Genomic DNA, 27,046 nt, shown 5'->3' with positions numbered 1-27,046 from the left:
AAAAGTGTTGTCCAAAGCCAACAAAAAGTTTAAGTATTTGTATTTAGGATTTCGGTTTAGTTGAATTAAAAGAGCTTAATTGTGATCGGTTAATGGCATGTATTTCTGCATCAAAAGCTTTTATTCACTTGTTATGACAGGGCCACTTATTACCCATTGATGCATGTATGTGAATATGCACAAAAACAAACCCCAAGAAAAGAGTATATTGTAGCGCAAAATAATTTTATTCTTAAAAAAGACATACAAATATATAGCTATTAGATACAACCTATTTAATCCACGGGGAAGGGCTTACCCACACATACTATAGGATGTTCATTGTCCTCTATATTACAACATTATGGCGATCACTGGACTAGTTGGGTTATTCACTATATATGTTGTGACAGAGTCACGGGTTTTATTTGCGAGGGGAGGTATGTATTACTCAGGATGCTCTCCTGTGTGAACCAAGACCTACGGAATTTCTGCCAGCATGTTATATGCTGGGGGTTACCTCTTCTAAAGGTTGTGCTTTATGAGAATGATGTAGAGATGGGAGGGAAGTCATTCCCCATACCTCCCCCTCAGGATGTGGCTGAACAGGGTTTAAATGTTCAGTCAGTTTGTTTTCCTGTGTGACGTGTGTGGTCTGGAGATTGAAGTCTCCAGGCTGTGTGTGGCTGATGCCAGAGAGAAACACTAAAGGACTGGTGTTGCTGAAACTTCACAGGACTATCCGCAACCGGCAAAGGCCTTGCTGGCTAGAGGACTCTGTTATATTTCATCTTTTGTTTTCTCGTTAACTCCAAGAGGAACTGTTTACTTATAGGGGACACTGCTGGAGTTTATGCCGCACAATAAACCCGCAGGAAGTTTACCCAAACCGTGTGTCCTGTGTCTGCCTCTGGAGAGCCGAGCAAGTCGCTTTACTACAGTTGGTGTGAGAGTGCTGGCAAAGATCCAGGAACATGTGTACCTGCCACAGAGAACGGTGGATGTCCTGGGTGAAGGCCGTCAGCCAGCCAGAGATGTCCGGCTACATGGAGGAGCTTATTAAGCATTTAGTCCAGAGCCAGCAGCACCAACATCAGCAGCACCTGCAACAATTACAGCAACACCGGGAGCTACAGCAGCAGCATATCCGGCAGCAGCAGCAAGCTCAACAGGAGACTACCAAACTGTTACTACAACAGAACCAATTGCAGCAAAAGGCGCAGCAACAGCACCAGCAGAAGCAGCAACATCAGGTACAGCTTCTGGCAGATGCCATCCAGAGCAGAGCGACCGCCAGTATAGACTTGGGTTGCTCAGGACGATCCCCAGAACGCAGATGACTTCATCGTCCTGGTAGAGAGGTACCAGGTGGTTGAGAAATCCCTCGGGAAACTGGATATAGTCACTTCTCTGTACTGAAATACCCAAAAGGGGTTCACCACGGAAGGGGTCTAGAGCCACCTCTGTGGGGCGTCCCACTCTCACTGAAGGTGCCAGAAGGACTGTTGCTCAAGATATATTCTGTTGGCGGTGTCACAACCCTGGACACGTAGCCGCCAGGTGTCATATGTCCCCTGAGCCCTTGGACTGCAGCCTAGGCAAAAGGGTCTCCTATTATGCTTATCCAGCCTGCAGTGTGGACTGTCGAACCGGCAGGGGGCCGCAAGCATGTGACGTGTCCGTTAATGGGGTAAAGGTGCTTGGACTGTTGGACTCTGGGAGTCTGGTGACCTTAATCAGAGCTACCCTTCCCCACCAGTTGATCCCTTCCAAAACTGTGGGCGTTCGGTGCATCCATGGGGACGCCAAGGATTATCCCATGGCCACAGTGACAGTGGGAACAGACTGTGGTGCCCAGTCCCACGAAGTCAGGGTGGTTAAGGACCTTATACATCCCATCATACTGGGCCGTGATTCTTCTTCATTTTGAGACTTGTGGGGGAAGGGAACCGGACTAAGTAGCGTGGGCAAAAGCCAGGTCCCTGAAGAAGGATCCCCAATGAAGTCTCAAGTGGATGAGTTCCCACTGTGCGTCCTTGCCGGCGACGAGGGCGAAACGGTGACCGAGGAGGCCGACCTCCCTTAGATATTTCCGGAGAGAACTTTGCGGCTGCTCAAGTTCGAGACCTGACCTTAAAGGGGGCATTTGACCAGGTTACTGTATGTAATGGGGTTGCCCAAGTGCCGGGGGCCAACACCAGGTTCCCCCACTTTGCAGTGCAGGTGGAGTTGCTGTTAATGCTGGGGCCATACACACAGAGGGTACTAGATATGACCCATTCACTTGTTCTGGAGGGACACATAGGGGTCGAGAAAACTCAGGAGAGGATACTGAGAAGGTTTTATTGGCCAGGGGGTTACCAAGAAATTCAGAACTATTGTAGGTCCTGCCCCACCTGCCAAATAACCGCTCCCTCTTTACACTTCCGTAGTCAATTAGTTCCACTACCAGTGATAGAGATCCCCTTTGAGAGGATTGCTATGGACCTAGTAGGGCCCTTAGTCAAATCAGCCCGATGCCACCAGTATATCCTGGTGATCATGGACTATGCGATCGGGTATCTAGAAGCAGTGCCGCTTAGGAACTAGTCGAGTAAATACATAGTCAGGGAGCTTGTCCATATATTTGCTAGGACCGGTCTGCCGAAAGAAATCCTACCAGACCAAGGAACCCCGTTCATGAGCAAGGTAATGAAGGAGCTGTGCAAGGTCCTCCAGATTACCCAGCTGCGAACCTCTGTTTACCATCCGCAGACCGACGGCTTAGTAGAGCGCTTTAACAAGAACCTGAAAGCGATGCTCAAGAAAGTCGTAGAGAAGGATGGACGAGACAGGGACTACCTGATGCCCTTCCTGCTCTTCTGGGTAACGGAGGTTCCACAAGCCTCTACCGTTTTTTCTCAGTTTGAGCTCCTGTATGGAAGACATCCGCAAGGGCTCTTGGACATCGCTAAGGAAAACTGGGAAACCGAGGCTATGCCACACCGGAGCATCATTGAACATCTCGCCCAGATGCAGGAAAGAATAGCGAAAGTGATGCCGATCGTGAAAACGCATCTCCTCCAGGCGCAGGAAGCTCAGGCAAGTGTCTATAACCGATCGGCGAGGTTGAAGCAGTTCCAGCCTGGGGACCGTGTTTTGATGCTAATCCCTACCATCGAGAGCAAGTTCCTCGCCAAATGGCAAGGTCCGTACGAGGTGGTGGGAAAGTCAGAGAGGTTAATTATAAAGTCCACCAGCCTGGTCGAAGAAAGCCGCACCAAATATACCATGTGAACTTGCTCAAGCCGTGGTGGGACCGGGAACCTGTGGAAATTCCTTGCCTGGGAGCCGCACCTGAAGGCAAGGTGGAGGAGGTCACTATAGCAGAGACTCTATCGACGGCCCAGAAGCAACAGTGTCGAGAACTACTACAGCGGAATCGAGAGCTGTTCTCAGAGTTGCCGGGGCATACTCAGGTGGTAGAGCATGACGTGCTAACAGAGCCACACGTAAGAGTGAATCTGAAGCTGTACAGGATTCCGGAAGCACGCCGGGAGGTGATCTCGGCCGAGGTGAAGAGGATGTTAGACCTCAGGGTGATAGAGAAGTCAAAGAGTGGGTAGTCGAGCCCAATAGTCCTCGGGCCAAAACCCAATGGAAAATGGAGATTTTGTAATGACTACCGCCGGTTGAATGAGGTATCCAAGTGTGACGCGTACCCGGTGCCCCGCATCGATGAACTCATCGAGAGGCTTGGACCGGCGAGGTACATCACCACTCTTGACAAAGAGCTACTGGCAGATCCCCATGTCCCAGACGGCCAAGGAGAAGATGGCTTTCTCAACATCTGATGGGTGCTTTTAGCACATTTCGATGCCGTTCGGACTACAGGGGGCCCCAGACACCTTCCAAAGGGCTATGGATCGGATCCTAGCCCCACATAAGAAGTATGCCGCAGCCTACCTTGACAACATTGTAATTTTTAGCCCAGACTGGGCTAGCCATCTACCTAAACTACAGGCCGTTCTGGATGCTCTAAGGAAGGCGGGATTTACCATAAATCCGAGAAAATGTGCCGTCGGAAAAGAGGAGGCCAAGTACTTGGGCTATGTCGTTGGGAGAGGTGAAATAAAACCGCAGGTCAATAAAGTGGAGGCAATCCAGAACTGGCCGCAACCGCTCTCCAAAAAACAAGTAAGAGTGTTCCTGGGAATGGTGAGATATTACTGGCGGTTTATCCCAAATTTTGCTATGATGGCCGCGCCACTGATGGATCTCCTAAAAGTCACCAGGTCAACCATGGTGAAGTGGACGGAGGAGACAGAAACCACGTTTCAACTGTTGAAGTCAGCACTGTGTAAACAGCCAGTCCTGGTCGCACCAGACTTTAAGAATTTGTGGTCCAGACAGAAGCTTCAGAGCTTGGTCTAGGAGCCGTACTCTCTCAAGAGATAAATGGGGAAGAGCAACCCATTCTCTATCTGAGCCGGAAACTTTTGTCATGCGAGAAGAACTACGCAATAGTAGAGAAGGAGTTTCAAGCCATAAAGTGGGCCGTAGATACACTAAGATACTACTTACTAGGCCGGACGTTTAAATTGGTGTCAGACGATGCCCCATTGAGATGGTTGAGGGAAAAGAGGGAAAAGAACTTTCATGTAGAGCATAGGCCCGGGAAGTTACACAGGAACGCTGATGCCTTTTCTAGAATTCCCTGTCTGGTATCAGAAGGTGCCCAAACCCCCGGCTTTGGGCAGAGGGGGAATGTATGTGATAGTCACTGGTTTTATATGCGAGGGGAGGTATGTGTCACTCAGGATGCTCTCCTGAGTGAACCAAGACTTACGGAATTTCTGCCAGCATGTTATATGCTGTGGGTTACCTCTTTTAAAGGGTGTGGTTTTAGGGGAATGACGTAGAGATGGGAGGGAAGTCATTCCCCATACGTCCCCCTCAGGGCGTGGCTGAACAGGGTTTAAATGTTCAGTCAGTTTGTTTTCCTGTGTGAAGTGTGTGGTCTGGAGATTGAAGTCTCCAGGCTGTGTGTGGCTGATGCCAGAGGACTGGACTATCTGCAGACGGCAAAGGCCTTGCTGGCTAGAGGACTCTGTTATATTTCATCTTTTGTTTTCCCGTTATCCCCAAGAGGGACTATTTATTTTTAGGGACACTGCTGGAGTTTATGCCGCACAATAAACCCGTAGGAAGTTTATCCAAATCGTTTGTCCCGTGTCTGCCTCCGGAGAGCAGAGCAAGTCGCTTTACCACAATGTGTTCCCATGCGTTTATAGAAGAACCTTGTTTTTATGTATTTAGTATCTATATATCTCAAGGTATTTTTAAGAATAGCCTTAGTTACTTACCGGTAACGGGATTTTTCGGAGCCCATGACAGCACCACGTGAGAGAGAGGATCCGCCCATCAAGGACAGGAAACCTACAGGTTAAAAAGGGCGGCCCTCTCTTCCCGCCTCAGTTTAGTTAACAGAGCATGAGAGTACCGCCAAGGTTAGTTATAACAAAACATAATCACATTAAGTACATTACTTTTCATCAATTTCCCGCAAGGGTGCACAAAAAGAAATCAAATCTACAGGAGTGCACAACACCAGTGAAGGGAGGAAATATAAAGGTGCTGTCATGGGCACCGAAAAATCCCGTTACCGGTAAGTAACTAAGGCTTTATTCGGTCGCCCATGACAGCACCACGTGAGAGAATTACAGAGACAAAGGAAATTAGGGAGGGACCACAGCTTGAAGCACCCTTCTCCCGAAAGTGAGATCTGCAGAGCCACCCAGATGCAATCTATAGTGCCTATAGAAAGTAGAGGGAGAAGACCAAGTGGCAGCCTTACAAATTTCCTCAATGGAAAGCCCTGTCTTCTCCGCCCAGGAGGTTGATACCGCTCTGGTAGAATGCGCCCTCAATCCCTCCGGTATCTCTTTATCCCCTGAGGAGTATGCGAGGGAAATGGCCTCCTTGATCCATCTAGCGATTGTAGCCTTTGAGGCCTTACAACCCTTCCTAGCCCCCTGATAGCAAATAAATAGGGACTTATCCTTTCTAAAGCCACGTGATACTTCTAAGTACCTTAGTACGCACCTCCTAACGTCTAAAGTGTGAAGTCTCTTCTCTTTTTGATTTTTGGGCGGAAAGCAAAAAGTTGGGAGAACTATTTCCTGGGTTCTATGGAATCGAGTGGCCACTTTAGGAAGAAAGGCTGGATCAGGTTTTAATATAATCCTATCGTCCAGAAGTTGCGTAAATGGAGGGCATATTGAAAGGGCCTGTAGGTCACTGACTCTCCTGGCTGAAGTTAGGGCTACTAACAGGACCGTCTTTAGGAAAATAATTTTGGGGGAGACTAAATCTAGTGGCTCAAAAGGAGGACTGGTCAAGGCATCTAAGACAAAATTCAAATCCCAGGGAGACATCTTTACTTTGGTAATGGGTCTACACCTAAAGGAAGCTTTTAAAAAACGGGCTATCCAATAGTTATCTGCAATATTGGAAGAAAATAAAGCTCCCAACGCCGACACCTGTACTTTCAAGGTACTGGTAGTGAGACCTAATTCTAAGCCCCGCTGCAGAAATTCCAGAATTTTCCCAATAGGGGGCCCCTCCTCCACCTTAACTTCTGCAAACGACAGAAACTTCCTCCAGGTCCTGGCATAAATACGGGTGGTAACAGGTTTTCTGCTAGCCAGGAGAGTATTCACTACATTTGCGGGGAATCCTTTGTTGGTCAATAACACCCTCTCAAATTCCACGCCGTCAAATGTAGACTCGGGGTTGGAGGATGGGAAAGTGGCCCTTGAGTGAGGAGGTCCGGAATCTCCGGAAGAACCCAGGGATCTGATATGGACATCTTCCGGAGACAAGGGAACCACGGTCTTTTGGGCCAAAAGGGACATATGAGTATCACTCTGGCCCGGTCTGCCCTGATCTTTCTTATCACCGCTGGGAGCAGGATCATGGGAGGGAAGGCATATGCTAGAGGAAATCTCCAGGGAACCATGAAGGCGTCCACTGCCAGGGGTCCTTCTCTGGGATCTAAGGAACAAAAATTTCCCACTTTCCAATTGGCTCTTGTTGCGAATAAGTCCACAGTCGGAAGGCCCCACATTTCTACGATTCTGGAGAATATTTGTGTATTTAGGGACCACTCTCCCTCTTTTACAGAAGTACGGCTGAGGAAATCCGCTGTGATGTTTTCCTTGCCTTTTAGATGAGTAGCCGAAAGAGAGAGACAGTGACCTTCGGCTTTCAGCAGAAGTGCGTTCGCTACCCTCATCAAGTTTCTTGAGCGGGTTCCCCCTTGGTGGTTTTGTAAGCTACCGTGACTTGATTGTCCGAGAGTACACGGACATGCTGGTCCTGAAAATATATAAGGAACTCGTTGAACGCATGCTGCACCGCCAGAAGCTCCTTAACATTTGATGACAACTGTTGCTCACTGCTTGACCAGGTTCCCTGCACTAATTTCCCTTCAAAGTGAGCTCCCCAACCTGTAGCACTTGCATCAGTGGACAAGACTGCAGTTGGACTACATTCCCAGGGAACCCCTTTAGCAAGATTGTCTTGTCGTAACCACCAACGAAGGGACCATATGGCACGAGGACCTAGCGTAAGCTTATGGTCTAGATGCCCCTGTAAAGCTGCGTTATTGTACAACACATCCCACTGAAAGGCTCTTGAATGCAATTGTGACCAACGAACCGCAGGAAAAGTGGAGGTGAAGGTTCCCAATAGTGACATGGCCTTACGGAGTGACATAGAAGGTTTACGTATACATTGTTCTACCAACTCCCGGATTCTATCAATTTTCTCTTCTGGAAGACAACATCGCTGTTTCCTGGAATCTAATATGACCCCCAGATATTGTTGTACCTTGAGTGGAGATAGTCTAGACTTTTCTAAATTTAGAAACCACCCCAAACTCTTTAAGACCGACATGGTCTCCTGCAGGTGGGTCTCGCACTGAACCAATGAATTCCCCACTATCAGGAGATCATCCAGGTAAGGGATAATTAGAATGTCCCTTTCTCTTATATGGGCCATAACTTCCGCCATTACTTTAGTAAAAACCCGTGGGGCTATAGCTAAACCGAAGGGGAGTGCAGTGTATTGGAACTGTTTAACCACCCCGTCTATTTCAATGGCCAGCCTCAAGTATTTCTGGTAATTACTATGAATTGGGATATGGTAATACGCATCTTTGAGATCGAGCACTGCCATATAGCAGTGGGGAAAAAGTAACTTTATTACGGATTTAAAGACTCCATTTTAAAGGTGTGTATTTTAAGGAAATTATTCAGGGATTTCAGATTTATAATTGTCCTGAAACTTCCATCCGGTTTCGGAATCAAGAAGAGCGGGGAGTAGAAACCAAGACCCTTTTCAGCTTCCAGAACCTCAATCAGGACGTGCTTTCTTATTAGGGTTTGTACTTCCGAAATGAGGGCAGCCTGGCGTTCTGGGGAAGAACTTTTCGACCTCTTTCATCAGACTTATCTTGCTCCCTGAAATATCTCTTCCGGAATAATTTCCTCTTCCGGAACGACCTCTTAAAGGAGGGTAGAGGTACTGATGGAAACCCCTTCTTAGGGTCCCCCGCTTTCTCCAATAAGTCGTCCATGGTCTGACCAAAGAGGTATTCCCCTTCACACGGGATTGTACACAGTCTGGACTTAGTCTGTAAATCCCCTGGCCAGCTTTTAATCCACAAGGCTCGCCGAGCCGCATTTGACAGTGCTGCTGACTTTGCAGCCAACCTCACCGAGTCCACAGATGCATCAGCAAGAAAAGCTGCCGCCCCCTGAACCAGTGGAAGGGAAGAAATAATGTCTTTCCTAGAAGTCCCATCCTTCAACTGACTGTCTAGCTGTTCAAGCCACACCATCAGGGCTCTGGACGTACAGATAGCTGCTACTGTTGGTCGCAGTGCTCCCGCTGCTGTCTCCCATGCCCCTTTCAGGAAAGTATCAGCCCGTCTGTCTAGGGGATCTCTCAATGCACCCATATCATCGAACGGGAGGGAAGTTCTTTTCGCTGCTTTGGTAACAGCAACATCCAGCTTGGGTGCTTTTAACCAGGAGGAACACATAGCATCCTCAAACGGATATTTCCTTTTAAAGGATGGAGGAACACTACCCTTCTTGTCAGGCTTTCTCCACTCCTTATCGATGAGGTCTTTCACCTTTGAATTTACTGGAAAGACCCTTCTCTTCTTTAGCCCCAGACCACCAAACATAACATCCTCAGCTGACTTCTCTGCCCTCGTGTCCACTATCCCCATTGTAGATCGGACAGCTTTTACTAGGGCATCGACCTCCTTCAGGGGAAAGCACTGTCTATCTGGCTCACTGTCAGAGGAAGAGAAGGCGGAGGAGGAAGCGACCGATAGTTCAGAGTCTGAACCCGGCTGGGTTTCTTGAGGAATATGCCCAGACTCTGAACCTTGCAATGCTTTGCCTATTTCTTCCCTTATTAAAGTTCTTAGGCCTAGGGAAAAATCTGGGGTCTCCTCCGATATCATTTTGCTGATACAAAGCTGACATAACCTTTTGCTATATGAATCAGGGAGCGGACAGCTGCATAAGGCACATTCTCTGTGCTTGGACTTCGAGGAACATTTCTTGCTCTAAAAGAAAGTCATAGATAGAAATAAGGAGGAAACATTTGTAGAACTTTCACGAAGATTCCACTCACCCCACAGAACCTTCGGTACCATAGAAGCAGAAGAATCCAGCATGCATGGCGAGGAATCACGCCGCACCGGACCATCCTTCCTGCTCTTAGTGGTAGCTCTTCTAGCTGTACCACCAGACCCTAGCCGGGAATGACGCTGCGCCACTAGTTGTGAGGGCTCCCCAGAGGGCTGCTCCTGCAGCAGATGTTGCCTAGGTGACAGCTCCTGTGAATCTTCCATAGCTTACAATGTAAGAATGGGCTGGGAAGCACCTCTGTATGTTACCAGACCCTTTATTTACTGGCCATACCGGTACCATGTGTGGGTGGGTGTTTCCTTTTTTTTTTTTTTTCTCAGGAGGGCGTTACCTGCTCCTTGGTCTTCCTCCCCAGGTCCAGGTGGGATGCAGGTGGTCTCCTCGCCGCCAGGTCCTCAATCCCCCGGCGTTCAGCTGCTCGCGCCAAAAATTCAAACGAGCCCCGCCCCTTCCGGTGACGTCACAGGGCTTCCTGCCCGGCGCACCGGAAGTCACGTCAGAAGGTCGCGCCCATCACGTGTGCCGCCGGCGCGACCTGGATCTCCTGCAAGCTGTAGCGGGGGGGGAAGACCGCTAGCGGCCCCACACCTGGCGGACATCTACCTCCCGTGAGGCGATGTCGCGCCCGCCGCAACGCTCACGGAGGCGCCCCCATGAGCCCTGCCGTGGCATCTCCAGAGGACCGGGACGGACCGGCTCCAACCACCTGCTGTGGCCCTCTCTGGAACAGGAGTCCATCTTCTGCAGGTAAGCCTGCAAGGTCCCCCATCATGGACAGGAAACCTAAACTGAGGCGGGAAGAGAGGGCCGCCCTTTTTAACCTGTAGGTTTCCTGTCCTTGATGGGCGGATCCTCTCTCTCACGTGGTGCTGTCATGGGCGACCGAATAAAAAATTGTTTTGGGCTACAATATACTCTTTCCTTGGGCTTTTGTTCTTATGCATATGCTCTGAGTGTTGAGTTCTAGCCTATGTTATTGTGGATGTGCATCTACATTGGGAAATTCCTTGTGTATGTATGTGATGTTATATGCATCGGTGACAAATATTCATAGACTGCGGCCTCTGATCAGCTCTTCCCTAACATGCTTCTATATTCAGACGCATTGTCTCCGGTGTTATTATTAATTGTATGTTGGTGCTTTGCATAGTAATAAAACTAACAATCCTAAAACCCTAAATTATAAATATAATGGATGGATATATGGAGAAAACAAAGAAGCATTTTTGTTTCTGTTAATCAAGAGCACTTTGCCGGAGCATACCCCATCCTCTGGAGTTCTGTGCCCCAACACGTCCGATTATCCGCCAGTTCCAGAACTTTCAGACGAAACTTGAAAACCCACCTCTTCAAGAAAGCTTACAACCTGCACTGACCCCGCTGCCACAGCACCACCACCGGACCTGCCGCAACCCCATAACTTACATAGTTAGTAAAGCCGAATAAAGACTTGCGTCCATCAAGTTCGACCTGTCTCCTTCCCCATTATCCGACAGACTGTAAGTCCACAAGGGCAGGGCCATCTCCCCTCTGTACCAGTCTGCCATTGTTAGTTTGTTCACTGTAATTTATATTTATATTTTATATGTAACCCCTTTTCACATGTACAGCACCATGGAATCAATGGTGCTCTAAAAATAAATAATAATGTGTATTTTTTAACATAGACCTGAGCAAAATCTGTAATATTTATCCTCAAGACTTTACTCACATGATACGTTTGGGTGTTAATGTACTTTGCCACATTTTTTTCAATTATTATTATTATCACTAAATGATAATACCAGACGTTTGGAGAGTGAGGCTATATCTAATTGGTAGGAAATATAAGAAATAAAATATTGACTTTTAAAAGTAAACTTCATGGAAAGGATTCTTGTTGCTTAGGAACAATACTGTGTTTTTCATGCATAAATACGCCATATTGTATATGAGGTTTGTGGTGTTAATTATCACAAAATGAGCTGTATAAAGATTAATGAGGGCTGACATTTAGGTTTCAAAGAAACAAATACATAAAAGATGTAGTAAAAAATAGTGCAAGTAGAAGGGCACCACAGAGGCCAGAAACTGGACCTTGTTACTAGGCAACTGCTTCCATTGCAGCAGGAGAGAGACATGCCCAAATCACAACAACAATGGCTATAATCAAGTACACAAGGAAGATGTCACCACTGCGCAACACGCTTCTCTCTCCTTTAGTTTGCAGCAATTTTCACAACTGAGATTACAGTTGAAGGGGGAACATCAATATGTCTGATGTAATATATCTATTTATTTAATATATCAATGTAACAACAGATACTTGAGTGGCATGTCTCACATCTTAAGTCCAAAATATCCTACAACATCATCCCTGAAATCCTTACCAACCTATAATATACATTTTAGCCATGAGTTGATAAGAAATATATGAAGCAGTCACAGGAGCTGAGCCTGCTTCATAGCAGACATCGCTGCCTTACAAAATCATCTCTGCCTGTAACTACAGCAGCCGAAGCGCGCTCCAATCGCTGTCGTTTACCATGCTGCTGTCAATCTCTGTGGCATTTATATTATATCATTGTTTACACACACCGTCACCGGCTTCTTTCGACTTTTGATAAGTTACCATGGCAGCTGGGGTCTTCTGTAGGCCCCTGTAAAACTATCAAGTTAGTTTATTTATTTATTTATTCACTTATATAGCACCATTAATTCCACAGCGCTTTACAGACATTATCATCACTGTTTCCCTATCAGTATGTCTTTGGAGTGTGGGAAGAAACCGGAGATCCTGGAGGAAACCCACACAAACACGGGGAGAACATACAAACTCCTTGCAGATGTTGTCCTTGGTAGGATTTGAACTCAGGACCCCAGCGCTGCAAGGTTGCAGTACTAACCACTGAGCCACCGTTAGTTCTCCTGTAAAGCTCAGCTACAGGTTCCATAAAAGAACCACATTTTTCTTGTGTGCTGCAATACTGTGGCACAGCAGTATAAATAGTATAAGCAATCATTCTCCACCTCCCCCATTAAAAAAAAGTAAACATATCTGGTATCGTTGTGTCCCAAATATTCAGATCTATCAAAACAGAAAATTATTGAAACCATACATTACATGCTGGAAAAAAAATCAAAATGCTACAACTGCGTTTTTTTTTTAGTTGCCTCATTTTACAATAAAAAGCTTTCAAAATATCATAAGTAATAGTAAGTTTTGGATCTCAGAAAATGGTGACAGTATCCTATTGCCGGGTCATTTTTACTGTACAGTGTACAGCATAAAAATCAACACCACAAAACAGTGGCAGAATTGCGGAACTAAAGCACTCAGGATGCAGCAAACCCAAATAACAAAGATGGAGGCAACATTTGTGTGCAATTCTAATGCTAAGCAATCACTCCCTCCATGAACTAGGTAGGTTGTGAGTGATTGTCTCATCAGTATTTTGCACCTATGTTGCCGCCATCTTTGTTATATGGGTTTGCTGCATCCGGAGTGCAATAGGTCTTAGATCTGGGCAGGTAAACACTGTTGCTCTTTTTTTGGTGCGTTTTTGTCTTGAATTTTGGGGGAATTTTTATTCTTCTTATTGTGGCTTTGCTTTTAGGTTAGTGTTAGAGCTCGCAAGTGAGGACCCCTGACGCGTGTTGCGAGCTTGCGTATTTTTGCCAAAATATCGACTAATACCTCATGTTATATATATGTATCTTTTGCACTTTTTTATTCCAGTGTGCAGCCAGGCCCATCAGTGTTGGCATTGCAAACTGGGGTGTCTGTCCTCCTGGGGTGCACTTAGATAGTACTGGGCAGCCCGCTTAATCGAATAGTATGGGTGTCACTAATAGGCTGTAAGCCAGATGCTGTGCACTACTCGTGTATCAACAGCACCCTATACAAGCCATCTTTGTGTGCAATTTTACTGCTAAGCAATCACCCCCTCCATGAACCGGGTAGGTTGTGAGTGATTGTTTCATCGGTATTTTGCACCTGTGTTGCCGCCATCTTTGTTATATGGGTTTGCTGCATCCTGAGTGCATTAGTTCTTAGATCTGGGCAGGTAAACACTGTTGCCCTTTTTTTATGTGTTTTTTTCTTGAATTTTGGGGGAATTGTTATTCTTCTTATTGTGGCTTTGCTTCTAGGTTAGCAGAGAATTATATGGTAAAATGAATGGTGCCATCTAAAACTACAATTCCTCCCACAAAAAATAAGCCCGGCTATGTTGATGCAATCATAAAAAAAGTTAAGGCTCTTGGAAGAAGGGAAAGAAAAAAATGAAAGTGAAAAAAACAAAAAGATTCTTGGGGTGTTAAGAGGTTATGCACTTTAAGAAGAAAAGTCTGCAGTCACTCTTGTGATTGCAGACTGTAACTACTCCCCAGTAATCCCAGTGCAAGTGGGTGGTTTGGGCACCCCTGGTCAAAAGTACTGTTATTGTGAACAGTTAAGCAAGTTGAAGATGAAATGATCTCTAAAATGGCTAATCTGTTCACAACAACAGTAATTTTGACCAGGGGTGTCCAAACTTTTATATGCCACTGTACTTGGTTACATGCTCACTAGACTCTTCTCCACTTCTGAATGTTCACACAGTAGAAATTCTAGTTGGCATGTGATCAAATTGCATATGTACGAAACCATACCATCACGTGACCAGCCACTCGCACAAGGAAATATAGGGGAATTATGACGGTGAGCGCACTGTCATGTTTCGGCACTCTACAATCTTAAAAAGTGACTACAGACTTTTCTTGAAGTGGACAACATCTTATAGCTTTAGTAAACAAGCAACACTTTTTTTACCCATTGAATGCAGTGAATGCTTTGGTGTTACAAAACTCCACTCATATAAAGGTCAAAAATGCTTTTATATCACCACTTGTATATTTACTAGATGTAGTAGTCCAGAAGGTAGTCTACTTCCCGCGAAATACAGCCTCAGGTGCTCTCATCATACCCTTTGACGTAACTGACATCTTCTTCAATGACCCTGTCATAACTTCAGTGGTTGATGTTGTGTGCCTGCACAGGATCACTTAGGAAATGTGCATAATACATTAAGTATTTGCAACAGAAATTTCTGCAGCAAAACGCTACAGTTTACAGTACCAGCTTAATGAATGAGAATCTTGAAATCTCATGCACATGCTGCTTATTTTTTCCTTGCGGATTTGAAGCAGTTTCAAATATTCAGCATGTCAATTCTTTCAACGGTTTTCACATATTCTAATGAATAGGAATTTTTTTTTTAAAAAAAAAAGTGCGTATTTTATAAAGTGGTTTTCCTGCCAAGAAATGTGTTTTTGGTGCAGAAATTTCTGCTGCAAACACTTAATGTGTGCACATACCCTTACACTGAATTTGGGGATCAAACATTTAATGGCATTCCTGTTTTCCCATATTGGCTAAAAGTGCATATGTGAATACTTAGTTTTGTGGCATTATTCTATAGATCTTGTAAAAGACCGTTATATTTTTCTTAAAATGCAGATAATATCTTAAAATCTGTATTATTAGAGCAATCGGGGTGATGCACTGCATTTTATACAATAACCCTTGCGTTTTACATACTGGGCCATTTAACTTTTTTTAAAGACATTACTAGTGTGGCTATGATGGTTTGGAAAATTAATCCAACTACTAATCATGTTTTGATGGTCAGAATATTTATAAAAAAACAAAAAAACAAAACAACAGTCACTGTTTCTAACAACAAAAGTACATAGAGACTTGTATGAAGTGTGTGTGCCCAATGTGCGGGATGGAGGCACCTGTGAACACACATTCTGTATGGCGGATAGTGACATAATAAACACTGTCAGATTACACCTTTTTATGCGTGTAATCTGACAATTTAAATAAAACTACATAAAAAGTATAAAGCAATACCACCGATTTCGAGTGTAGGAGTCATGAGTCATGTGTGGGGGTGTCCTTTGTTCCTTTAATTGTGATACTGTCACACGGTAAGAAAAACGTTAGCAGCTGCTAAATTTCTAGTTAAACTGTATAACAGAAAATGTCTTTGCTCTGCTCCTAAATTATCATTAAAAGTCCTATTACTAATGTAAGGCAAATACACCATTCTTACCCCCATCTAGGCTCCGGGACATTGTATAACGCTTGCTAGAAGAACGTTCAAAATAGGGTGCGGGCCTATCGATCAGTGCGCTTGCTCTTCTTGTCTGAGCCTGAGTCCTTCCACTGTAGCGGAATTTCGACCCTAATGTAAGGAATTTTTTGGGAGGTTGCTCTGGTAACAGCAGCCTATAACCATAGAAATATTGTTCAGAGAGATTTGACGACACATGAGATAAACAAGGGTAATTTTTGAATAAACATGATTTTTCCCTAGGGACAATATGCTCAATCACATTACAGGTAGAGTTTAGTCTTGGACAAGACACTACTTAACAAGAAAAGTCAGTCAAGATGAATGAGCTTGTCATGATTAATTAATCCTCTAACAGTCAAATTTCAGCATTTTGCCATTTAACTGTGTACCATCTGTGGCTCAGCAAGGTATAGTTTAAAGGAGAATTATGGTCTGGTGAACATAATGTCATTTAATACAATGAATATATAATTAATTGGTTAAAATACATTCGGTGCTCTAATGTATAAAATTAAAACTAGTGCTGCATGTTTGAATTTGGAAAATTCTTAAAGGGAATCTGTCACCCCCTGACACTTTTCTGACCTCTAATATGAGCATACAGGTGATAGAAATGTAAATTTATACTTACTTGTATGCCTCATATTAGAGGTCTTGTGGCTGTGAAATTGCTTTTTATTTCTTCTGGATTATCATGTGTTCACGGGAAGAAATCCCGCCTACTGTTTTAATTAAAATATTTCCCCCCTCCCTGTGACAAGCAGTCTTTATGGGCAGATCGCGCACCTGCGCACTTCACCCTGCCGTCTATGTACCATTGTAGAGCAGGGATCTAGTGCGCAGGTGCCAGCGAGTCACTCTGACTTCCCGGCGCCTGCGCACTAGAACCCTGCTCTACAAAGGTACATAGAATGCAGGAAGAAATGCTCCTTGCAAGAACAGGTGAAATGTGCAGGCGTGGGATTTGGCCATAAAGACTGCACGTCACAGGGCACTGTGATGTGCAGGGGAGGGGGGAAATATTTCTTCCCATCCCCCAGACAGAACTCGTGATAATCCAGAAGAAATAAAAAGCAATTTCACAGCCACAAGACCTCTAATATGAGGCACACAGGTAAGTATAGATTCACATTTCTATCGCCTGTATGCCCATATTAGAGGTCAGGAAAGTGCCAGGGGGTGACAGATTCCCTTTAAGCTAACGCCACTAATTGTAAACTTGCAAATATACTACACTAGTAAAAGACAAAACAAAAAAACATAAAATAACTGGTTTACCTAAAAAAAGTATGATGCTCCACGCATACTTTCCATAAGCGTTTGGCAGCCCGGTGGTTTGGTAACTTGAAACCAATCGTACTTTCAAATTGTTCAAACTGAAAGGAAAACACATTTCACAGTCTTAAAAAGACAATGATAACATTTTGTTTAGAAAGAACCCTATTTGTCAGAAACTTTAAGGAAGCAGTCTAGCAAAAATGATTTTTTTTCCACCCCTCCACCGGATTGTGCGAGGCCTATTTACTTTTTGCAGTTCATTCTCCATCTCGATTACTAGATTTCACTCGGTATTTTTCTTCCTCTGTGCTCAGCTATCAACACCATGATGCATGTGAACTTCATAACATGAACAGCAAGAGGCAGTACCATCTCTGCCTGCTTGGGTAACACTATGATTATCGGTTCCTTTATTTTCTCCTATATTAGCTAATATATTATAAATATACAGTCATGGAGGCTAAACTATGATTTACTATATTCTAACTGTGCAGTAATCATAAGTAACGGTGAGAGGTGTTTGTGTTCCTTATGAAAAAGTTCAGTGGTATGGTCCATGCAATTTCATCACATAAAATGTTCCGGTGAATGAGATGGTGACGCTTTTCTAAAAACATAAGGACATGTAATTCCCAGGGGATCACATAAACTAAAGAAAAATATGCGTGAATTTCCAGACACACTGTGTACCAATGACAGGGTGAAGTAAAAAAATACATAACACGACTGCTATTTTAAATGCAATAATGTGAGTGCTAAAAATCATACTGCTTATCTAACAACTAAAGATCTCTAACTTTAATCTCTAGCACTAAAATTCGTTCATGGCTCTGACCTCTGCTCTAACATGGTAATTGTAAATCAAAGTTTCCTCCTAAAAAATGACAGCGTATCACATATGCCATTACTTTGTGGAGAAGGTCTGACCTGTTGGACCTCTAGTCATCCTGAGAATAAAAGGGCTACATTATTGAGCGGTGTCCCCTTTTAAGTTTTCCCTTCACATCTGAATGGACGGGAGCACCTTTGTGAAGAAAAAACTTCGAAGCCAGCTCCATTCAATTAAATGAAGCTGTGATGCAGTTCCCTGCATAACAATATGCAGGATAAAAACTGTGAAGGGGTTGAAATGTTGAATCAGCGCTAAGGGTCCCAAAGGTCAGTAATAATGGCATATCCTATTAGAATGCCCTTTTAATGTTTTGAGTAGAAATCCTACAAAAGACTCCAAGCATTCCCAAATATAATATTTAGGTAGAGAAGATAGTTCAAACATTTAGCACACAAGGGACCTATTACACCAGACTTTCTGGTACAATTGCCTGTGATAGATAATATCTTAGCATAACATATTTAAGTTTTAACAAGATCAGCAAAATACTCCCATGATCCTCCCTCAGAGAAAACAGATACAGATAAAACAGGCATGAATAGCTGGAATGCCAATGAATGTCCGTATGTCACAATCAGGGTACGGACAGGGATGAAAGATCAGGCCTCGGGTCTCCTGATTCAAACTCAACAGCCTTCTCTATGCCTATGAGGCTGTTGAGGTGGGTCGAAAGACCTGTGGCCGGTCCATGCTTCCCTATATGCGGACGTCTGAATTTGGCCTCACAATACAATTTTATATATAAACGTCAACAACTATGCAAAATGCAATTCATAATTGTTCTGATAGGATAAGAGGAAAGAAAATATCCATTTCTATTAGAACTTTGACATACCTCCCCTGGGCGGATCTTGATATAAAAATTGTTCCTCTTATATGAAATTTTCAGAACTTTTGGCCAGGCAAAGCGATTTATCCGTAGTCTATCCCGATATATCAATAAGCCACTGGCGCACACACCTAGCATGATTTCAACTCCTTCAGAATCCTGAAAATGAGAATTTATTTAGGTTTTCTCTAAGAAAAAAATATATACTCTAAAATATAATGTTTACAGTAATTTTCAAAAGATAGGGCTCAATCCAGTCAGGACACAATGGCTATGGGATGATCAGTTGTCCTACAGTGCTGCCTACAAGATAACATAAGGCAAAGGGAATGGTGATCAACAATTTCTGGCGAGGTTTTGGCATCTTTGCAAACTCTCCCGAATGTCCGGAAGCCACCCTGAAAAAGGGGGTCTTCAACAACAATTAGAAAATATCGCAGGTGCCGCCGAAAGCTCCTGGAAAGCAGTGCTTCAATGTTTCTGGTGCATGACACTGGGATGCCGAGTCATTAGATGGAGACGAACAGAAACGTGCACTGCTCATTACAAGACATGGCTCTGATGCACAGATCTTGAAAACCATGCAGAATTCATACAATAATTGTAACGGAAGAGCGTGTAATCTTTTAGTATACAATGAATGATCTTTGTTAAAACAACAGTAAACTTTAAAGCTAACTTCACAATATGTTTTATATTATTCTGCAAGACAGTTTGGAACATTTGCCCCAATGCATGGAGCTGTATTGCCTACAAGCATCTGACCTTGATCCTTAATAAAAAAAATAAATATAAGCATACATTCTTTTTCTTACATACCATACAGAATCATGTATTACTATTCATTTATTTATATTAATACCATACAGAAGCATTAACTAACAGAATTAACTACACTTTTTTAGGTATAATCAAGGTAAAGACATTAGCGTAGATTCATCAAGACCAGCATTATTCCTGCCATTCTTGATGAGAGGGCATGTTTGAGTCAGATGTGTCAGATTCATTAACAGGCACCTCTTAATGAATTTGGCCCATCTTAAAAGTGTTGTGTGCCTTAACACTTATCTCCCCCCCCCCTCACTGACTGGAGTAAGATTTGTGGCATAAGGCCCGCCACAGCTTGTCATGAGCTAGATGAGCAGGCATCGCCACCCCCCGTCTATTTTGGCAGAGTTAACTGAAGCTGATGTCCATGTACCAAATGCTTCAAAAGTTATGTGCAAACCCGCATTGTTCAAAAATATTGCAACTTTTTGAAGTGTTTTAATTCAGAATTCTGGCGTAAACACTTTGATGAATCGGGGTCAATCTATTCTTTAGCGTACATTTTGCTTCTATTCATCACGTTTGGCACACGTCCGGCTGTAACAGGCCATGGTTACATCCTAAATTTGGTGTAAAGCTTGTCCTACGTTTGCTTGTTTTTTTATTTGCGACATTTGAATAATATTATTTAATAAAAGAAAGTCGCTCAAAAAAAGGTTGATGGTGACAAATGTTTTGATTTAATGAAAGTGTTGCTCTTTTCCCTGCCTGCATTTTTCTTCCACAGTTAATTTAGAGGTTCCCTATGAACGATTAAGATAATGTAATAAAACAAGAACTACTTAATTAATCTTTAGGGATTCAGCCTTTTAGTGATTTCTATTGTAATGGTCTTTGCAACAGTAAATCTAAGAAAAAGCTGTACAATAACCCTGGCTTTTCATCCCTCCTGTGGTGCATTGGAAGCACGGCAGGACTGCTTCATCCACGACTAATAGATACAGTGATGTAATGGTACAACTAGCCCTGATCAGGATACACATCCATCTTAACTTCTGCATCTTAAAATGCAATTTTTATCGGTTTCCGAACATAGTAAGAACTGGGTGGTTATTGTTTTCGATGAACAATGCTTTCACTAAGCTCTAATAAACCATAAGATAGGTAGTGGCCATCCATGTACATACAAATAAAAGTAAGGAATATAATAGTGTGAGCTGCTCATTTGCAGACTATAAAATAGTTTCTCTGCACAGGCAGGAAATTATAAAATGCTACATTTCCAAGCTAATGCTAAGATCTACTGAAGAGTGAGTAAGCTGCAATATTGTAAAAGCTTCCTATCATGAGCTGGTTAAACTAATTTGAGAACCTGTCAGCCCTACTTAGTTTACTAAAGCAGATTTGACTGCGTCAACTATAAACTGAAGGACTGAAAATGTAAAAATCATTAGAAGAAATAATATGGTTATCACCGTAATACGATTGTCATGTTACTGGAACTTTATGTATAAAAATGATTTCCTGGCACTTTTAGCAGAAAATACTGCTAGTAACTATAGGCGTGTCTGAGGCATCTACTGGACCTTTTTTTTTTTTTATTGCGCTTGGTACAAAACCAAACAAAATAATAAATGTGGCATTTTCCATCACAGCATAAGTATGGAAACTTTCTACTTTAGAACTATTGCTTCTAGAGGTTAATAGTTATGTATAAACAGCACCTAAAGTAGCAATGTAAGCCAGGGCTGTGGAGTCGGTGTCCATTTTGGTGGAGTCGGCATAAAATGGACCAAATCTGACAATATATTATAAATTGGGTTCAGTAGTACATGCAGGATGTGCTGTAAGTGTTTTCATAAGAACTTAGAAACGTTATGAAATGTCCTGTAAATGTCTGTTCTGTTCCTGATCTAAGGATCTTGGGTTTTAGTTGAGATGAATCTGTGCTGCACTTTATGAACACGCTCAATAATGAGGCAGGGCAGCACTTTATGTACATGCTCATGTACACGCTCAGTAGTGAGGCCGTGCTGTGGAGCCGGAGTTGGAGGTCAGGGAAATTAAGGAGTCGGAGTCAGTGGTTTGGCTTACCAGCTCTATTGCAATCCAGAGCGTTAAGGGACTCTGTGCCACTGAATAGTCCAACACTGTGCCATGAGGCCGAAGGGAGTGTGGTAGCACCTAAATATTATGGGACCAACTGTGGAAAGTGTCATTTAATCTAATTTTCCAATGGGAAACTTTGCAATTAGAGGGTTATGCTGTTGACTATTCTGAATGGTGCTCACAATTAAAATTCTGTATCACTGTGCAAGGACCTTCAAGACATTTCAACGCGTTTATATGGGACGGTGGTGTATTTCCCTGTTAAGCAAGAAGCCAGGAGTTCGGGTGTGTTAGAAATAAGCTGAAGGCAACTTGGTCCACTATTCTTGTAATTGGTAGGGGCCTCAGAGTTTGGGCCCCCACAATCATAATCATAGAAGAAACACCTTTATAAGTGGTTGAGTAGTAACTAAAGTATAAAAAACATAAAATGACATGTACACTAAACAGCTTTATCATAAAAGACTCGTGATAATATATTCGTAGGGTAAAGAGGTTGGAAAGAAAGAAACATAATAAAATTTAATACCTTAGCATGATGTAAATCAACCCCATACATTGACAATTTTTTGGCATTTTCCAAGAAGTGCATTTCAGCTTCAGCAGGAGTCATTCCCCTGCAGAAATAAAACAAACATAAGATTGGGCTAATTCATTTCTCCTTCTATATTGTTACGGCTGAGATCCGCTTGCAGTATGGTCAGACTACATTATTAACAAAAAGCATCTTCTTCACACAAAAAAAACCTCACGATAACTAGATCATATCTAGAATTTGTAAATCACGTTAAAACATGTACAAACGTCTGAAGCTTTTGGACTAACATTACTCTGAAAATAGCTTGTCTGAAGATATACATAACGGTTATAGAGTATAAACATAAGCTGCTATCTAGTGACAGCACTGACACCAAGAAAATGTCAACAGCTCTAAAACCAAACTACAGGAAATAAAGCATATATGTATCCAGCTTGAAATAAATGCCATAGAAAATAAGAGACCCCCTCACATTTCATGACAGTTGTCAAAAGAAACCAACAAATAAAAGGCAATACAAGCCTGCAATTTGCTGTGTTATTTTCAAGGTGTTAGTGAGTGGGTGTATGTAGTATGTGCATATATAGAGGTGATATATAATGAGAAGAAAGAGCTGAAAATATTGGTAAGGCTAAAAAGTGAATAAGCCAATAACTCTTGTAACTATAATAGAACATACAGTACAGACCAAAAGTTTGGACACACCTTCTCATTTAAAGATTTTTCTGTATTTTCTTGACTATGAAAATTGTACATTCACACTGAAGGCATCAAAACTATGAATTAACACATGTGGAATTATATACTTAACAAAAAAGTGTGAAAGAACTGAAAATATGTCTTATATTCTAGGTTCTTCAAAGTAGCCACCTTTTGCTTTGATGACTGCTTTGCACACTCTTGGCATTCTCTTGATGAGCTTCAAGAGGTAGTCACCGGAAATGGTCTTCCAACAATCTTGAAGGAGTTCCCAGAGATGCTTAGCACTTGTTGGCCCTTTTGCCTTCACTCTGCGGTCCAGCTCACCCCAAACCATCTCGATTGGGTTCAGGTCTGGTGATTGTAGAGGCCAGGTCATCTGGCGTAGCACCCCATCACTCTCCTTCTTGGTCAAATAGCCCTTACACAGCCTGGAGGTGTGTTTGGGGTTATTGTCCTGTTGAAAAATAAATGATGGTCCAACTAAACGCAAACCGGATGGAATAGCATGCCGCTGCAAGATGCTGTGGTAGCCATGCTGGTTCTGTATGCCTTCAATTTGGAATATATCCCCAACAGTGTCACCAGCAAAGCACCCCCACACCATCACACCTCCTCCTCCCTGCTTCGTGGTGGGAACCAGGCATGTAGAGTCCATCCGTTCACCTTTTCTGTGTCGCACAAAGACACGGTGGTTGGAACCAAAGATCTCAATTTTGGACTCATCAGACCAAAGCACAGATTTCCACTGGTCTAATGTCCATTCCTTGTGTTCTTTAGCCCAAACAAGTCTCTTCTGCTTGTTGCCTGTCCTTAGCAGTGGTTTCCTAGCAGCTATTTTACCATGAAGGCCTGCTGCACAAAGTCCCCTCTTAAGGGTATGTGCACACGATGCAGAAATGCTCAGGATTTTTTCCTGAGCGTTTCTGCATCTCTCTGGCAGGAAAAAACGCATGCGGATTGTACATGCGGTTTCCTGCCAGGGACATGCGGAAATGAAGCGGTCTTCACTTTCATTTCCGCATGCGGGTTGACAAGCGCTTCCCAAGCGATTTTAGCATCACTTGGAAAGTGCTTGTCAACTTCACACTATATAAATCCATGCAACCGGCATGGATTTATATAGTGTGTGATGTCAAAAAATAAAAAATAAATCTATACGTTACCATCTGATGGCCCCCGGTGTCCTGCTTCATCGGTCCCGGCTGCCGGCAGTGAAGACTGTAGGACCTTCCGACGTCAGCGTCACGTGACCCGTCACATGACTCTGACGTCAGCGAAGGTCCTTCATTCAACCGCGAAGTGCGCGGGAAGCCGTCAGGACGCAGCGCGGGCCGTCAGAAGGTGAGAATATATATATTTTTTATTTTATTCTTTTTTTTTTAATGGTACCTGGGTCTGGATGAGAGTCCTCTCATCCACACCCGGGTACCATCCGCACATTAGACCGCATGAAAAGCGCATCAACATATACAGTGATGCGGATTCCATGCGGTGTAATGCAAGTCAATGGCGGCAAAAGAGCAGCGTTTCCGCAAAATTAATTGACATGCTGCGGATTTTTGACCGCAGCGTTTACGCTGCGGAAAAATCCGCATCATGGGCACAGCACATGCGGATTTCCATTGGGGAACATTGCTGCCCTTCTACCATGCGTTTTTCATGCGTTTCCGCGGCGTTTACGCAACTGCAAAAACGCCGCGGAAACGCATGAAAAACGCATCGTGTGAACTCAGCCTAACAGTTGTTGTAGAGATGTGTCTGCTGCTAGAACTCTGTGTGGCACTGACCTGGTCTCTAATCTGAGCTGCTGTTAACCTGCAATTTCTGAGGCTGGTGACTCGGATAAACTTATCCTCAGAAGCAGAGGTGACTCTTGGTCTTCCTTTCCTGGGGCGGTCCTCATGTGAGCCAGTTTCTTTGTAGCGCTTGATGGTTTTTGCAACTGCACTTGGGGACACATTCAAAGTTTGCCCAATTTTTCGCACTGACTGACCTTCATTTCTTAAATGATGGCCACTCGTTTTTCTTTACTTAGCTGCTTTTTTCTTGCCATAATACAAATTCTAACAGTCTATTCAGTAGGACTATCAGCTGTGTATCCACCAGACTTCTGCACAACACAACTGATGGTCCCAACCCCATTTATAAGGCAAGAAATCCCACTTATTAAACCTGACAGGGCACACCTGTGAAGTGAAAACCATTTCCGGTGACTACCTCTTGAAGCTCATCAAGAGAATGCCAAGAGTGTGCAAAGCAGTCATCAAAGCAAAAGGTGGCTACTTTGAAGAACCTAGAATATAAGACATATTTTCAGTTGTTTCACACTTTTTTGTTAAGTATATAATTTCACATGTATTAATTCATAGTTTTGATGCCTTCAGTGTGAATGTACAATTTTCATAGTCATGAAAATACAGAAAAATCTTTAAATGAGAAGGTGTGTCCAAACTTTTGGTCTGTACTGTATGTGACCGATTAAAACACAAATTATATATCCACAATGGATGCTGAAGTATCAATCCCCCACCCAGTTCTGAATCTTTACTGATTACAATGCATTAATCTGTTAATATGGATCAGAAACATGCTACATAATAGACAGCTAATTTCATATGGGTAATTAAACCAAAGACATACTACATACAATAGTAAAGCGTGTGTACATTGATGTGTTTCCAATAATCATTATTATAATGGCATAAGAGGTAGAGAAGAGAGAAATCTATGTTTGTCTATGGGCAACATATACTTAACATATCTAGTAGTGCTTTGTTGTAGTTTTATATGCAATCCACGATTATTGGTCTCATGTAGCATTCATAATAGCAAAATAAAAACCTGAAGCACTAGCCTGTTAAGAGGTTTGTGAAATGTAATAAACCTCTTCACTATAAATTTCGGTACAGTAATATTCTACTTCCCAAAGGGAATTTCTCAGACATAAGACACTATTTTTAGCAAATTATAGATTTGAAATTCTTTGTATTCTAAAAAATCAATTACTGCTACATTCCTTATTTTCCATGCAGTTTTCAGTTCCCAAATACACAGAATTGCCAGACTGTCAAGTGAGCAGCCTAATTCTTCTTTTCCTATGGCTCCCAGCTTCCCTCGACTAATTTTGTCATCTAAATTAACTTTTGTTAAGAGCCTTCTTGGGTTTGTACCCATCTGGCTGTTGAATGTACTCAAGAAGTGCATGGGTTATGCTTTATATACCATTATTCTTGAATGAGAACATCTCTAAATAAAACTTAATTAGACGTCCTTACACCAGCAAGTCTGTTTTTAAATTAGATTATGTTAACCCTTGTGTTAAGCTATGTTTAAGCTTCCATCTTGGCTCATGTTCTCCACAGAGCCATCATGGATCAATTTTTAGATGGGTAAAACTGCATCCTATTGAACCCCATTACCTTATCATGGTTTTCATCAGGATTTCTAACTTTTCTGTTTACACCAGTTTTTGGTACTTATGATTGTCCTGTTTTTATCTGGTTCTTAAGTCTTGATCTTCATATAAAGAAAGAGTAGTAATGTATTTGTATAGTGTGAATCGTGGTAGGTTTTATAAAACAGCGAAATAGGTTGCCTTGTGCCTAGATAAACAATTGCCTCCAAGCAAATTCAGCCAAAAATGCCAGAAAAATAAAATAGTGCTGCATGCAACAGTATACGTAGAATATGTTATGATGAAGAGGAATGGTTTTGATGAAGAAGAATTGGGCAATTGCTTTGGTATATATCCTATTTCAAGTCCAGTCATGGCATACATTAGCCACAAAAATTACTCCAAGTAAGAGTAAGGTTTGTGATGAGGCCCCTTTTAACGTGTGCTTATAAACCCCTTTACTCCGAAGCGTGACCAAGACAAATTTTACAGTTCTGACCAGTGTCACTTTATGTGGTAATAACTCTGGAAAGTGTCAACTAATCCCAGTGATTCTAAGACTGTTTTTTCGTGACACATTGTACTTTGTTAGTGGTAAATTTAGGTTGAAATGTTTTGTGTTTATTTGTGAAAATATCAGTGACATCAATTTTCCCTGCTCTGGTCGCTTTTGCATTGCAGGGCATTAGCTCAGTGCTTCGCTCACAGGGAGGTGGCGTGTCAGTTCCTGCTCTGAGCATGAG

At 43.0% G+C, this 27,046-nt stretch overlaps 1 protein-coding gene across 32 annotated transcripts in view; it reads right to left on the bottom strand.

Moving 5' to 3' along the window:
* EPB41L3 (erythrocyte membrane protein band 4.1 like 3) overlaps positions 1-27,046 on the bottom strand; it is a 376,691-nt gene that overhangs the window by 67,981 nt on the left and 281,664 nt on the right. For all 32 annotated transcript variants that reach the window (XM_073679070.1, XM_073679072.1, XM_073679075.1 and 29 more), the window contains 4 exons: positions 22,199-22,286; positions 18,799-18,951; positions 17,072-17,169; positions 15,770-15,945 (listed from right to left, as the gene is read on the bottom strand). In XM_073679070.1, coding sequence (XP_073535171.1) covers positions 15,770-15,945; positions 17,072-17,169; positions 18,799-18,951; positions 22,199-22,286 — 515 coding nt within the window. The remainder of the gene's footprint in view (positions 1-15,769; positions 15,946-17,071; positions 17,170-18,798; positions 18,952-22,198; positions 22,287-27,046) is intronic.

Source organism: Phyllobates terribilis, unplaced genomic scaffold (genome assembly GCF_046119375.1).
Source record: "Phyllobates terribilis strain yellow unplaced genomic scaffold, ASM4611937v1 Scaffold_4__5_contigs__length_816908805, whole genome shotgun sequence".
NCBI classification, from domain to species: Eukaryota; Metazoa; Chordata; class Amphibia; order Anura; family Dendrobatidae; genus Phyllobates; species Phyllobates terribilis.
This window is presented reverse-complemented; position numbering and strand designations above follow the sequence as displayed.